The sequence below is a fragment of the Pyxicephalus adspersus genome, chromosome 2 (genome assembly GCF_032062135.1).
Source record: "Pyxicephalus adspersus chromosome 2, UCB_Pads_2.0, whole genome shotgun sequence".
Taxonomy (NCBI): Eukaryota; Metazoa; Chordata; class Amphibia; order Anura; family Pyxicephalidae; genus Pyxicephalus; species Pyxicephalus adspersus.
In genome coordinates this window covers 137,125,929-137,142,267 of record NC_092859.1, presented here as the reverse complement: position 1 = coordinate 137,142,267, position 16,339 = coordinate 137,125,929, and the positions used below count along the sequence as shown (strand labels likewise).

General features: G+C 39.8%; 1 protein-coding gene across 5 annotated transcripts in view; it reads left to right on the top strand.

Annotated features, from left to right (window-relative positions):
- The window catches only part of C2H15orf61 (chromosome 2 C15orf61 homolog), a 15,688-nt gene extending 6,073 nt beyond the window's left edge, over window positions 1-9,615 (top strand). For 2 of the 5 annotated variants that reach the window (XM_072402592.1, XM_072402591.1), the window contains exons 2-3: window positions 4,771-5,109; window positions 5,569-7,429. In XM_072402592.1, coding sequence (XP_072258693.1) covers window positions 4,773-5,109; window positions 5,569-5,696 — 465 coding nt within the window. In that variant the 5' untranslated portion in view covers window positions 4,771-4,772 and the 3' untranslated portion in view covers window positions 5,697-7,429. Of the gene's footprint in view, window positions 1-2,396; window positions 2,599-4,770; window positions 5,110-5,568; window positions 7,430-8,815 lie in introns of those variants that run through there. The other 3 variants (XM_072402589.1, XM_072402590.1, XM_072402588.1) reach the window with 3 other exon arrangements.
- The last annotated feature ends 6,724 nt before the right edge of the window (window positions 9,616-16,339 follow it).

Here is a 16,339-nt window from a genome sequence, read left to right as displayed (position 1 = left end):
ATATGCAAAGAGAAACAACTGCAAAGTTTGTCTTGGTCATTAAATAGTTACAAGAGGCTGAAAAAAGAGCTCCCACAACCTCAGCTGTGTTTAGCAAAAGATTTCTTCTGCAAGTCATGCAAACCGCCCCTCCCCCCTATCAAGCCTCTGATCTGCACACAGGGAGCAGGGAAGCCCCATTTGTATGGAGTTGGAGTTGTCCATGTCAGATGTCCTTAATTCAGGGACTATCCGTATATTAAATATGGGTTGCAAATGACAGACACAGTGACACACCAAGAGGAGAGGACTATGAATATAACTATTTATTTATATTTGTAAGTCCCATGGCCCATTGATAAGTTTTAGCAGCCTGAAGTATGTGCTGTTCATGTTAGTACCAGGGATCTCACCAGCCCTTTTTAGCTGGGCACACCACCCGGCACTTTTACATGACCATCCCACTGTTTTTTGAGTGGTTATTTAAAAGTTGGGTCACAATTCAGGGACATTGGGCAGTTGGGGGAAATAAAGACAATGGAGAAAAGGAACATTCCAAGACGGTGTGCATTAGAAAATGAGAACAAAGTATAGGGGAGGGGGAAGCTGACAGAATTTAGGGGTTTGCTCGATTCCTATTGGGAAAAATAAATGTGCCATGTGTTACCATGCCCACGTTTTGACCACCGGGCTACAGCTTCTCCATATGTATATACATATAATAGATACAGGGTCCTGTGTAATGGGAGTACTCCGAGGGTTAGTACTCTGTCCTTTGCAGCCCCAGGTTTGAATCATGGCCAGGACTATATGCATGGAGTTTGTATTCCCCCTGTATTTGTATTTGGCTTTCCTTCTCATGTACCCATGCACTTCGGTTACCTGGCTTCCCTCAAAATTGGCCTTAGGCATATGACATATGAATGTAGTGACAATAAATTGTGAGCCTTTCTGAGAAACGGTGACATGAATATGGACTTTGTACAGCACTATATAATATGGCGGTGCTAAACAAATACAATTTAATAATAATATTCCATCATCACTTAGCTCAACCAAGTGCACTTATCCCTCATTCACTCTGAGCCCTTGTTGGCCCAGTGTCTGCCCTTTTGTAGGACATCATTACTGGGACTTTACACTAACTGAGTAAATGAGGGCTGTTCATTGAGAGACCCTTTCCAATTTTTATGTCCCCTCCGTGCCCCTTAATATGTGTATGGTGGCTCAGTGGTTAGCTCTCTGGCCTTTGCAGGGCTGGGTCCCAGGTTCAAATCCCAGCCAGGACACTGTCTGCATGGAGTTTGCAGGTTCTCCTTGTGTTTGTGTGGGTTTCCTCCGCGTGCTTCGGTTTCCTTCCACATTCCAAAAACATGCAGTTACGTGATTTGGCTTTCACAGGAAATTGACATTAGATTGTATTAAAGACATATGACTATGGTAGGGACATTAGATTCTGAGCTTCTTTGAGGGACAGCTAGTGACATGTCTATGGACTTTGTACAGCGCTGCGTAATAGGTCAGCACTATATAAATATTGTGTAATAATAATATTGGGGATTCCTAATAAAATGTGTTTTTTTCTCATAGCAACAAATTATATTCTATTCCCTTTTTTTGATTCTCTATTATAAAACACATATCTGCTATGGGGACGCCTTTTATTTTTTTCTTCTTGTAGCGACAACATTGCTTTGCGTGAACTCGATGAAGAGCAGGAAGCTTTGCTGCTGTTTTCAGTGATTTCTGGGACTCGCTGAGCTGTGCAGTCAGAGCCTGATAATTAATCAGCTCCCTGTTTATTTACTGCACTAAAAATGGCAGGTGCTGCTATTTATTAATCATAGGCAGACATAAACAAGGCCGACTTCACCTCCGTAATTAACAGAGCACAATTCGTTTCTTTTGTGTGCTAATAAAGAGATGTGGAGACTGTTAGCAACTTTCATGTTTACCAGGACCGGTTAATGAGCAGCAAAGGATTCTTCATATTTTATTCCACTAAGAGCTGTTTATTGTATTATTGAACTTGTGTTGGCTTACGACTCTTGTTACCTTCTATGGCGAGTGTCCAACTTGTTTTCATGTTTTCTCTTCATGTTATTGGCTATGATGATGCTTTACCTCCTTCAGATTTCCTTTCTGTTCTATTACAGGGATGGAAGCATGGAGATCTAGCTGTTCTAGGTTTCTTTGGGATGCTTTTATTTGTAATGAGGGAATGGGAATGTCTTCTCTTGTCCATCTAGGTGGTTTCATGTCTGCCAAGTGGTGGAAGGGCACAAGTATGCCCACTGGGGTAGAAGCTTACATCAAGAGCTCAGCTTGTTAACCTCCCTGGTGGTATGATTATTTTAGTATTTTTAAATGTCAAATCAGTACATTTGACATTTGAAAAATACTTATTTTAAGTTTCCTGCTGGTCCCGCACCCAGCACACACTGCCTGCATACAGGTCCCATACTAGCCCGGCATCGGCATCCCCTTGGCCTAACATCTCCAACGTTCACATGATGGGAATGCAAGGCAAGGGGACACAAATGCTTTCTGGACATCGCCAAGTGGACGCAGATACTGGGCCGGCTTCACTGAAGGACGCCGCGGACTTGTGGGGACCAGGTAAGCCCTTAAATCCACCCCAAATTTGGCGAGGAGAATCCAGTATGCAATGGTCATGCTGATTATCTTCCCCTTGGCAAAGAGGGCTTGGGCAACACTATTACCAGCTTGAAACGAGAGGCTATAAGAATCCATTCTTAGTCATCTTTGGTCCATGGTCCAGTTTTTCACTGCGGTGTCCACTGCCTTTCTGTTTCAGGTTGGATACAGAGAAACAAAGGAGACTCTATAGGCACAATTAGCTTTTAGAAGATGAGGAAGACATTAATTGATGTATATGGCTTCTTGTTTTGATCTTCGTGTGTGTTGCCTGTTCAGTGTTCTCCCCTGCTCTTTTTAGCTGGGCACACCACGTTCCAATAACCACCCAGCTGTTTTTGGGTTGTTACTAAAAAGTTGGGGCACTAGACAATTGGGGAATAATACAAGACCAATGAAAAAATGTGACATATTAAGAGGGTGGGCACTAAAATATTGGAAGTATAGGGGGTGGTAGGGTTTTTAGGGGGTTACTGGATTCCTATGGCAACTGGGAACACTAAGATTGGCATGTGTTTTCCTGCTTACTTTTTGACCACCTGGCTAGAGCTTCTTCTCACTTAGTTTAAAAATATTTCTGGGGAGAACCCTGCTGTTGGTAGATTTATACCCCTTTTAAAATGGACCTATCGCCAGAATTTTGACTTTACATAAAGGGGTAGTCACTAAGGTAAAAATTATCTTCTTCTTTATTTTGGGGTGGGGGGGGGGGTTTAAAACCCTTACCTTTTTAAAAACAGAATGGGAGCGCAAGGCCTCCTGGGATATATATGTCACGCATCTCAAAAGGTTTCTGCCAGCTCCTTCTGCACATACCTAATGTGGATAGGAAGGAAGGAGTGGATAGGAAGGAAGGAGTGGATAGGTAGGAGTTGGGTTAGTGGAATACCAGAGAGGAGAATGTTATTCTTCTTTTTCTTCTTCTTCTTCTTCTTCTTATTAATAATATTAACAAACAAGATTATATAGCGCCAACATATTACGCAGCGCTGTACAGTAGTCCAGACGAGAAATGATAAGAGCATGTACAATGATTAACATGGAAATACCATTTGCACATTGCACATTCCCCTCAATAGAACACTCACCTTGGCCTGATCTCTAGTGTTATAAGGTGGCATGGGTGACATCATTGCACCATCCAACCATGGGAGCTGCAAATTGAATGGGAATACCCATGTAATAGGCTTATTCTTGAAGGATTTCCAACTCCCAGCTTTGGGTTTCATGCATGCCCCCAATAATTATTGGATACTGGGCCGGGGATTTTTTTTCTTCTGGAGATAAATCTGTGTACAAAAGGCTTTATCAAGGACTCAGGAAGACAAATATGCCATGGAAAGGTCAAAAAAATATATGTGCTGCGGCTTGATTGGTAATTAAAATGAACACAGCTTTATTTACTAAGTTTACTAAGTTACCTTTAACTTTGCAAGGTAAATGCTCTTTATTACTTTTGTAAATCAACCCCAATGAGTGCAATCATGTATGAATCAATGTATCTGCTATATCGGTTTATTCTTCATTCACTGTGTGCCTATTCGTTGGTCATTCCACAAGCCAAAAAACAAAATGACATCTGTGTTCTATTATGCAATACTGCAATTTTAAACAGAATAAAAATGCAAAGGAATACTTTTTTTTAGTCCAAAAAAGGATTAAAAAGCCAGGCTTCCAAAATCAATTTTATTGGTTTTTCTTTCAACATAAAATTACTTTGGTATTAAATGTTAAATTCCATTTCAATAATGTATGAATGTAAAGCTAAGGCCACCTTCTCTGTGAGTATTGTTAGATCAAAGGGGATCAGGTACACAAAACACAATCAATACACTGTTTACTTTTCTTTTTGACGTCCTAACGTATTTAAAGTTCATGTGAAATTCACAAAACGTTCACTGCAGATGAATTTAAAACCCATGCTTCATGAAGATACACATGCAGTGAATGTGCTATTTGTTGCTTTATAAATATGCCTTTCACATTTTAGGTGTGGAGTTTGGGAAACAGATTTAATTTTTTTTGCCCCATGAATTTGTTTTCCATAATTGGTATGTCCTTTGCCTGTTGTGTGATGTATTTGTCTCCTAAATTTGTGTGAAATAATCATGGACCTTCTATTCTCCTTCACAGTCATGCTGTTAGCAAGGACAGCCCATGAAACCTTGTTACGGATTCTCCTCTTCCCGGCAGGATCTTTCCGACAGTCTCGCCCCAATGCCTCCGAGGTTCTGACCCAGCACCTTCTCCAGCGGAACCTGCCGCACTGGACCTCTTTCTGTGTGAATTACAGCACTGTAAACAATGACCAGTTTGCATTATCTAACTTCAACTGGGAAGTAAAAGGCACAAATTATCATATCCTCCGAACTGGCTGCTTCCCATTCATTAAGTATCACTGCTCCCGTGCTGCCCCCCAGGACCTGCATATCTTCAACTACTTCTTTACCACTCTGAAAGCCATAAATCTAGGTAAGTGATGGAGAGATGCTGTAATTACACCCCACACACTCCATCCTGCCTCCCACCCAAGGCTTATTAAATATTTAGCTTTATAAAGGCCATCAATTGTCTTTTCAAACAGAATATGCGGAGCGTGGCTTCCTGTGGCTGCTTATCCATATGGCTGGGATTAATTACTTTGCTTTATTATTGCAGCTTATTAAAATCTCCCTTGCTGCCGTTGGTTAGAACAGCCCATTATGTTAGCGGGTTATTATGGGTTTCATATTAATCGCATTATTATCTCTCTGGCTGCCTTTCATTAGTAAAGCTGCAGAGATGCTTGGAACATAAATAAATAAAATAAAGTTATCCCTTCTCTTCATTGCTAACACAATATTGGGGGGAAATCTGTGATGGGAGGATGTGGATGTAGAGCAAAACAAAATGAGAATTTGGTTTCTGATTGGTTCTGTGTCCATTTGGCAGGGATCCCCACTCTTATGTATGGCCTGGGATCCTGGCTATTTGCAAGAGTAACAGAGACTATCCCTACCAGCTGTGGGCCAGTGACCATCTACTTCCTGATCAAGGAGGATGAAGGAGCTATGTTCTGAAGCTGGATACAATCTTCTCATAATATGTAATTTATATGAATCTTACCTCTGTTCCTTTAGACATCTATGTTGTATTATGGCGTGGGAATGATGTAACTTGGCTCCCTTTATTTTATTACATCATTCACACATACATGTCATGTGTGATCACATTTTTTTAACATTTTTGTGATTATAACAAAGTGTACTTTCAAAAATTATGGAAATAGCTGAGAACAATTTAAAAAAAACACACAGGGGATACAGGATAAGAAAGAACAGGCGACAATAGGGGGTGTGGGTGGGGACGTGAGAATCAGGAGAGAAACAATTACCAATGGCAGAACTAGAGAGTAGGAATGGGCACTATTAAGAGCACTTCTAATCTTTTACTAATTCATGTAGCAAACCTAATTTTATGTATCAGCCCATCCACAACTACAGATTTAAATCAGATATGTTTATGATAAGTCTGTGGGAATTTAGGCTTGAGTTTCCAGCTTGTTGGACTTTTTGCAGACGATATAAAGGGGTCTCACTCTCCCTGTTGGTTTTTTAATTTCCATGATGGTAAAAACGAATTAGGGGGAGGCTAATAGGTTACCATGTTCTATTCCAGGGACCATGTTGGCATATAGTGCCCTGAGAATAGCAAAGCCGATACCTTACTGAAGTTTCCAAAAAGCCTAAAGTGGAACAAAAGCAAAACAAGAATATTTTCTTTTTTGTAGACATCAAGAAAGGTTCATTTTTCTAAATCTGTGCACTTCATATGCCCAGGATCTGCTGCACCTTGCGCCTTCAGCTACGTACACACGTCAGATAATTCTCGCCCCAGATCTCGCCTCATCTCGTTCACCTTGGACGGGATTCTGACTTGTATACAGTGGTCGTCAGACGTCCTTGATGGATTGTCCTGGTGGATCCATAACCGATGAAAGACGAACAACCGCAACTGAAGTGAAGGGAGAAGAGCACAGCGGGGTGCCCTCCCCTCTCGTTCATTCATCTTTGCTGTTGTGTTTCCAACAACGAAAATCTAACGTGTACATAGTCATAGAGTTCAATATCTACCAATATATAGTGCAGAACAAGACACATAGGGAAGAGATTAGCTACAAAGAGACAATAGGCCTAGTGGTGACTGGACCTTTGTCCTCCCTTTGGATTTATGGGCACCGATACTACAGTCCATTTCCTGTTTAAAGGTAATTCAGCCCATCAGATGTTTTATTTTCTCTACAACTGTAATATAACTTACAGAGGCAAATTAGCCTCTTAACAAGACAAAGGCCACGTCCCCTCCTTTTATGTGATACTCCCCCACCTCTTAGATTGTAAGCTCTTCAGGGCAGGGTCTTCTCTTCCTCCTCTGTCACTGTCTGTATCTGTCTGTCATTTGCAACCCCTATTTAATGTACAGTGCTGTGTAATATGTTGGCGCTAAATAAATCCTGTATAATAATAACATGCGTGAATCGAATGGAGTCGAATAATAAGTCTCACCACACTAATATGTGGCAAGCTGTATCTGAGCACTATTGGTAAAGCTTTCTAATGCCATTGTGTGTGTTCCTTTGTGCTATAGACTGAAGCATTCTCTAACATAAAGCAACAGTATTGTTTAGAAGATTACATAAACATTCAAAGTAAACATCAAGGATGTGATTGACAGGTAAATATCTAGTAAAACCCAGAAGAAGAAATGTAATAAATACTGGCTAAAAAATAATAATATTTGTCTGGTATGAAAACTTTTGTTTCCACTGTGTTTTTTTCATAGTTACGTTGAAAAAGGACAAAAGTCCATCAAGTTCAACCTCTAGATTGACTAATGATGAATTCACTCCATTTCTTTTCTTCTTCCTCCATCTTGCTATCTTTACCCTGTTTTTTTTCCCATATTCTTCCATTTATTTTTCTACACCAACTGCCTGTTTGTTAAAGGACTCCGATATACAAAAATCTGACTGTAAATGTAATGTGAATTCAAAGAGATCAAATTTACAAACTGTGAAATTAGGTTAAAATTGTGAATACTTCACATCTGTGCAATTACCTCACTAAGCAATAGTAGAGGGACAGATTTTGTTCAATTGCGATATATTGATATAGTTAATAAAAAAGGTTATTTATATCTTGTGTGTAAATATATTACAAAAGAAAGAATAACACAAGAAACGTGTATTCATCATTGGAGCTGGTTTGCGAATCCTAGTTAGTTATACCAAGGATGTCCTGTGTGTGTCTGGTATTATCCTATGTGTGAACAATGTGCTGTAAACATTTATACATAGAGTGACATGAGTTATGCTGGTTACTGAATGTCGGGGGGAAAAAATACTCTGTAAATCTCTGCGATACATGCATATTGCATATTTGTTTTTCCCTTTAACAATGCTGCAAATCCAGAAAAATAACTGTGGATGTGCTAGAATTTGGGATGACAGCACAGTGCATTTGATGCTCTGAAATCTCAAGAGCATTGCTAGCCGTACTTGCTGGACTACAGAGCTCTGCCTGGCTCCTAACCTTTGCTGTTCTATTCATGCTTGCAGTCTTTTCAGGCAAAACAGTGCTGCTGATTTGACTCCAATGAGCCTGTTCACACAGTTTGCAGGCAAAAGGCTCTTGGGATATGTAGTTCTGAGAGATAAATATGTCAATTGTAACAAAATGAATGCTGGGGCATGCTCTAGAGAGGGAGATTTGGGGTACATTTAGGTTTTGCTGATACAAATTCTGGTGGAGCTGCAGGCTGAATAGTGACCAAGATGTGGTTTACCAAAAAATCAACAATGTTCCACAAGGACATGTTATATTACCAATTAGTCTTTCTCAAATTTTGGGGGAACCATTGAAATAACTTTAGGATCCTCAGGGAACCTCTGCTATAATTACTATATCCACAGCTCACTGTACATTAGTGTTGTTTTCTTTGGGGAAAAATGCCTCTTCTATTGCTAGCCAGAGTGAAGAATGCCCCCTGACCAGCAATATAGGAACCCCTAACAAACTCCAAATAAATGTAAATAAAGTGCTTTTGTATAGTGTTTGCTGGGCACATATTTTTTACCCTTTACCAGTGAGGAGAGGAACCCACTGCATGGGTTAACTGCTTTTTTTTTGTTTGTTTCTAGGGAACCAGGAGACCAAGGTTGTGGGTGCACCGTGTGTGTAATTTCGTTTAGGATATGCCTGCAGTGAAGAAGATTTCCTCACTCAAAACCTCATCACATGCACGGCTCCAAGACTTTTCTAGAGCTGCCCTGACTCTCTGGAATGGTCTTCCTCATCCTTTTCGGCTTGCTCCTGCTTTCTGCTTATTTAAAGAGCACTCAAAACGCATCTTTTTAAACTTGCCTACCCATCTTCTTTTGTTTCCTAACCCCTCACTACGTACACACCCCTCCTAATGTACGATGCTTCCCCACCTCCTAAATTGTAAGCTCTTCTGGACAGGGTCCTCTCCTCCTCCTGTGTCTGTCATTTGCAAACCCTTTTTAATGTACAGCTCTTTGTAATATGTTGGCGTTATATAAATCATATTTATTATTAATAATAATAATAATAATAATAATAATGACATCAATAGTCAGACTGGCTGGGGAGCAAGGCTTATGAGGAGTATTTCTGGAAACGTTTTGTGGAGGAGAGTGCTGTGTGCTGTGGAATTAGCATTAGGTAGGTTTTACTTCAACCGCCCAGAAAAAAAGAGCAGTGGGGAAAGGACCCACTGCAAGGGTAAATAATATTTAACCCTAATTCTGTCTTTTAAATGTAATCTATAGCTTTTTTATTGTACGGATATTGCTGTTTTAGTTTGCTTCACGTTTACTGTTTTTTTACTTTTATAAAGTTTTTGCCTTGATATTGGTCACAAAGTTCTGCCTTCTACAGGAAACACTCTAATAAAGTGGTTTTTAATTACCTGAGCAAATGCAGTTCCCTACAATGTTCACTCCCCAACCCTCAAGCAGAGATGCTTTGATTTCAGATAACATGTATTGCTGACTATGCACATCTGATTTCCAATAAATACGAATAACGAGGCCTTGTGTCCGACCAACGGCAGAGAGAAGTCCTTCGAGAACACCTCTGACAAACTGCTTCATCGATCTGGATGCTGTGAGCTGCAAGCTGCATTAAACAGGCGTTTGATTTCTTGCCTAACACTGTCACTGTGTAACAATTAGGCAGATGTAATATTTTCTTGTATTACATGGAAATCAATGCACCTTTTGCTCCGGCGGAGTTGATCATGGTGAGAGATGTGCTGTCGAGGGTCAGAGGTCAATGTGAGGATATCATTTCTCAGCATGGATAAACTGCTCCTCCATCTGTCACTGTTGACTCATTCACACTTCCACTCCAAAATGCCTGCATGCTGAAACTTGCAGAATTCATTATTCAGCTGTAAGTGACAAATTCTAGGAGTGAAAGGCAAGAAAAACAATCCCCGTCACAGAGGCAATACCATGGCCAACAATAAAACGAATTGGAAAAACCTATTGTGAACTATTATCAATAACACACAGCCATGTCATCAGTTAGAGAATATTAGATGGAAGTTATATAACTGAACCGGGAAGATGATGGGTTAAGGGTTCCCGCCACTGACTGTAACCGAAGCTGGAGCACCAAGATCATATCCCTTCCACCTTTCAACGCTCTCTATCTCCATGTCTCGTGTCGTCACACAGCTAGGGTCAGACAGATAACATATCCTTGAAATAAGTCTGGAAGAGCTGACAGATTAGACCTTCTCAGGGCAGATGGGGTGAGATGACTGCCGAGTTGGTCCTATAAGTGATATCATAGGTAAATTACCGCCAAGAGAAAGATACATAGTCATTGATACCGAGACCTGTGATCTATGAATTGACCCAATGCCCTACCAGATACTAAAACTTAAGGTTTCTCATCTATTCAGATATATGGTGTGATCAAAGAAACCCGTTCTATATGACTGTGATTATACCAATATTTGTAAACCTTTGTTAGATAAAAGTCCTCCTGTTCTACAAGTAGCAGGGATTCTCTACTGGGATCTATTTATGTTCTATTTAAATGTGTGCTGCTTCCAAAGAAATATATATGATTTAATATTAGCTTATTCTCCGGTTATTGTGCACAATAAACAAACAGAAATAGATTTAATTTTTCACCCATGTACTGCACCAGCCCCCCACTCCCTTAGGGCCTTCATGTGATCCTGGAACGCACCTTATGGTGGTGCTTGAACACCCTCTATGCCTCTTATCACACACATAAAATGGGATGGGATTTAAAAAAGCTAATTCAGACAACAATTGGAATAATATCTGCTTTGGAAATGTAAATGTGACTATGTAAACAGAAACAGAAAGCGAGAATGTATAAAAAGCACAGGCTCAGGTAGGTGCTTACCTGTATGGAGATGTCAGCATTGAATAACTCATTTAGCTGGCCTTTTATTTACTCCGTTCAGTAGATTTGACCTTTTTTATAAACCCAGATTGTGAAACAAAATTTTTGTATCATTATTTACTCAATTATCTTGGTTTGTGGGTTGGTGGACATCCTTAATAAAGTCAATTTAATAATTGGTAAATTATAAAGATACTTAGTCAACTAAGTATCTTTAAGTAAGTAAGTTACTTCTAAGTAACTTAAAAAGTTGTCATAACAATTATAAAAGTTGTCAGGGTTGGGGAGACGGAGTCTCTAGGGGGCGCTACTGCTTGCACAGTAGTGGTGTGAGCCTTGAGTAGGGCCAAGGCACAGAATCCTAGCAGCAACCTTCTCTAGAGCCTCTAGTGGTGAGGATGTTGAGCTGCTGGTTGCAGCCAGGTTGCCGTACTTGGGCACACCAGATGATGCACGGTACTAAATCACTGGGCGGGAGAATTGTCACGGAAGGCTGGGGGTTTAGGCAGTTAGCAAGCAATGAGGTCAAGAACAAGCCAGGGGTAAATAACCAGGAATCCAGGAAATAGACACAGAAACGGGGGCCACCACAAACAGCGGAACACAGAAGGCACAGGTGACACGGGAATCACTGCAGGAACAGCACAAAGGAACAGGCAGGGAAACAACAGACTGGGCAATAAGGCGTTAACACAGGAGCTGGACAGGAAAAGCACTGAATCAATCAGCAGGTGTAGAGGAAATACTGAGCAGAGCTAGGGGGTTTTGGCACTAGTGGAGACACGTTACACGAATGCTGAGTGTTGTGTCTAAGCTAGCTTAATAGCTAAAGGTGATTAAGAAGCTATTTTCTGATTGGCCGGCAGGAGGGACGATACGGATTAAATCTAGAAGATCAGGCACGCCCAGGGTCAGAACTGCCCGTATGTGCAGGAGAGAGGTGCCTGCACTTTAGGGAGGAAGAGGTAAGTGTGACATCCACAAATAAGTGACCTGCAATGCCTGCAGAAAGGAATCATACTTACTTTTCTGATGGCCTGAGTTTTAAAACACTACCACAACACTACTCCCCAAGCTGGTGATTCAAAGACCTGTTGAGCCTGTTGCATTCATTGCTTCCTCCCACCCATTGTACACCCTGTAAAGATGTAAAAGTTGGCAGGTGTAATACTGCGTTCTGCGGGGGCGGGAATTCACAGACCTTGAACTATTGTAATTTAACTGCGGCTGATGAGAACAATCAAGGCAGCATTTCAAGATGTGCAAAAGCAAATATATTGCGTTTTATTTATCCAGGTACTACTTTTTGTACTTCTTCCACTATTAAAAACCATTTTCATATTATTGCTGGCTGAAACCAAATCTGATGTTGGTAAAACATGCAATATATGACTTTTTTATTTTATTACATATTTCTTTAAATCCTTTCTGTAAAATCTTTTACAAGTCCTCTAATAACACTGGGCAACACATTTTTGTTGAGTTAGATCTTACATTTGTTTTTTACTAATTTTTGGGTGGTGAATCCGTGCCAAATTACTCAACTCATGCCGATCAAATCCCTTACAAACAAAGTCCTTTTCAATTTCAAACTCTTCATCATTGTTGTCACCTAGTTCATCACCATGATCATGTTCTTCAAGAGAGGGTAGTGTAACGAAAAACCGGCACTGGGATTTCATCTGAATGGGCCACTGGGCGTATAGCCGACGGTAGACTAGGATACTCAATATTACATTTAGTTTTCTTGTTATATCCTGAAGTTTTCACTATACAAAAGTAACAGTCACTGAAATGATCTCCTCTCGCCAAACCAACTTACCAACAAGAATGGCAACTTATCACGTGTTCCCTGTATCCACATCCGTGAACCCTCGACACACTGTTTGCACACCTTATGAGGGGCCCAAGATTTATCTTGATCACCAAGTTTAACTTTGAAATATGCCAAACAGGCTTGCTCTACAAATGTGCTAATGTTCACCCTTTGAACGTGAATGGTGAAACTGCCACAGATATAACAAAATGAATCAGGGTTGTTTAGGCACTTACGACGAGAATCAGCAGAGCCAGACATGATCTGAAAGAAAGGAAATCCGTGTGTAAGTAGAAAAATAAATTTTGCTTATCCACTACGCAGAGCAGCGCACAACCTCTGACCACACTGTTTGCGTGTAAATGAATAGCCTATACAAATCCACGCTACAGTAATCCCACTATTATAAGCGGTAGAGAAAAAACCTGACGTGATAGAAAAAAACTAACTGCACTTTCAGAATCAGCATACCTATTTTAGTGTAAATAAGTTTAAAAATTGAAGTCAACAAAAAATGTGTTCAAAATTTTTCCCCAGTGTAATCAATTATTTGACTATTAAATTAGGTACCAGCACAGAGGTTCTAATAAATCATCAGTTGAGATTTTTTGGGACAAGTTATGATATGCTATTCTGCAAGTGGAATTGTACTGTAATTCTAAAGTATCACAAGGCGGACATTGTAAATAGTGGACACAAGCTTGACTTGGACAAATGTCTGCAATCTAATTTGTTTCATACTGTGCCTGTACTCATTTAGAACCTGTAATAGTTAAGGCTTTGCTAACACCTTCTAATGTAAGCAGGGCATAAATCAGTAAACCCAATCATATTTGGAGTCAGTTACATGACTATTACTCCTGAGGGATCAAGTGTAATCAGAGACTTTTATATTAAGAAGATGAATAGCTAACGAGCAGTGGGTGTAAAACTCTTCAGGACCTCTAAACGTGCGTGCTTATTAACTTCTGAAAGATTACCTATGACATACCGATCAATAGAATACCGATTGTAATCAGCATATCTCAGGCTGTCACTCTCACTAATGTGTTTAATCGTGGGAGGTGTGTGTGTCTAGGATGCAAAAGACATTTGAACACATTGAAGATAACACCGTTCAATACAAGTTTTAGAGATATTGCTGTTAAATCTAGGAACATGTTCACAATTTATGTTTCCCAATGACTACATTTCTATATAATTATGCTGCTTTTAATTTGGTAAATCAGTTTGATGTTTTAGTTCTGGGTAAACTGGTTCAATGAATGGTTTCTCATAGCTTCATCCTCATTTCCAGAGTCACGCAGTCCTAGATTTTCATTTGTACAACAATATTAAAATTTGAGCAAAATGGTTGAGACCCTTCGAGCTTTAGGAGGAGGTGCAGGACTCTATGAAATAGCCAGATATTCCTGAGAGGAGATCGCACCTCTGGAATCACTGAAAAAAATATCAACAGAACTAAAGTAAGTAGCATAGTGGCTCAGTGGTTAGCACTCTGACCTTTGCAGTGCTGGGTCCCGGGTTCGAATCTTGGCCAGGACACTATCTGCATGGAGTTTGCAGGTTCTCCCTGTGTTTGCGTAGGTTTCCTCCGAGTACTCTGGTTTCCTCTCACATTCCAAAAAAACATGCAGTTAGGGTAATTGTCTTCCCCCAAATTAACCTAAGACTGTGTTAATGGCATATGACTATGGTGGAACATTTGTTTCTGAGCCCCTTTGACAGCAAGTGATATGATAATGGACTTTGCAAAGAGATGCGCATGTCAGCGCTATATAAATACTGGATAATATTAGTACACATAGGATGACCATATGTGACCAGTTTTTGGGTTTCTGAATGGATGTGTTCAAATGGATGGATCAAAAGTACACAAGCCATGTTATGTGCATGAATGATGAATCCCTTCTGATCACTTTATGTCCAAGAAAGACAACTGTTAGAGAAGAATATCATACATGTGTGTACAGTGTTTTTGGACTTTTCAACAATTAAGTATTGATCAGAAAATTTCTCAAGTTAGTAAAACAAGCTCAGAATAGGCAGAAGATTTGCTTATGTGTACCAGGCCTAGCCATGGAGGACAAAGCAACAGAATGGCTTTAATGATCAGTTTTCTAGTGGCTCATATTCACCTTTTCTCTTTTCCAGGTAATGATGTTAATACCATTCAGTGCTACAGAAGAAAGACAGAGAAGATGATTTTCTTACTCTAGAGGGTGCCCATAAATTTTCGTTGGCTCGGTCCCTGGTATCTTGCAATTTTACCCCCCCCCCTCCTATTGTGTTTACTTACCTGCCTCCTAGATTGTAAGCTTTTCGGGACAGGGTCCTCCCCTTTTCCTGTGTCATTGTCTGTATCTGTCTGTCATTTGCAACCCTTATTTAATGTACAGCGCTGCATAATATGTTGGTGCTAAAAAATTCCTGTTTATTAATTTTAGGGTTTAGCAACAAATACCTAGAAAATGTGGTCCCAAAAAGAGAGAACAAAATAAAAAAAATGATCACAGTTTCTAACCGTTAAGTCTTGATGCTGCTCCCTTTCCCTGGTTGCTGGCTCACATGTTCTATTATGTTACATACAGCTTTGACAAAAACATATTCACTTTAGAAATATGCATAAAAAGCTCTACAACTTCTTTTAGGTAAACCTCCTACATCCTATTTGTAATTCTCTCTGGTGCACCTTTAAATAAGATGTAAGAAAAGAATTCAGATTCTGTTCCAGCACTTGTCACCTTATGCTTGTCTTTGGTTTACTGGGTAATTGTGGCCTACAAAAAGTACACCCTGCACTGACCGTGTCAGCTGCCTGTCAGTCCTCTTCTAGAAACCCAATCTTTGGAAGGACATGAATAAATCAGGCAAGGCTCTTAAGCAGGGTTATTGAAAGATTTGAGGTCAACAAGTAGATATTAAGTACTCAAAAGGATGATCTAGAAGCACATTTACTATTCTCTGCCTTGTAAAAAAAGATATATATATATATATATATATATATATATATATATTTATGTATAATAATTTATTTATGTATTTGGCAGGTAGTCCCCAGTTACATACGAGATAGGGACTGTAGGTTTGTTCTTAAGTTGAATTTTGTATGTAAATTTGAACAGGTACATTATTTAATAAATACAATTAAGACAGATGTTTGTCTCAACATATTATTAGGCAGTGTGGTGTCAGTTACTGTATAAAATCCTCACTGTCATTTAATCACAAACAAAGCAAGAGAAAAAACAGACTTTATGAAGCCTAGACATTCATTAATCTAATAATTATTATTATTATTAATAAACAGGATTTATATAGCGCCAACATATTGTGCAGCGCTGTACATTAAATTGGGGTTGCAAATGACAGACAGATACAGACAGTGACACAGGAGGAGGAGAGGACCCTGCCCAGAAGAGGTAATTGCTCCAATAAT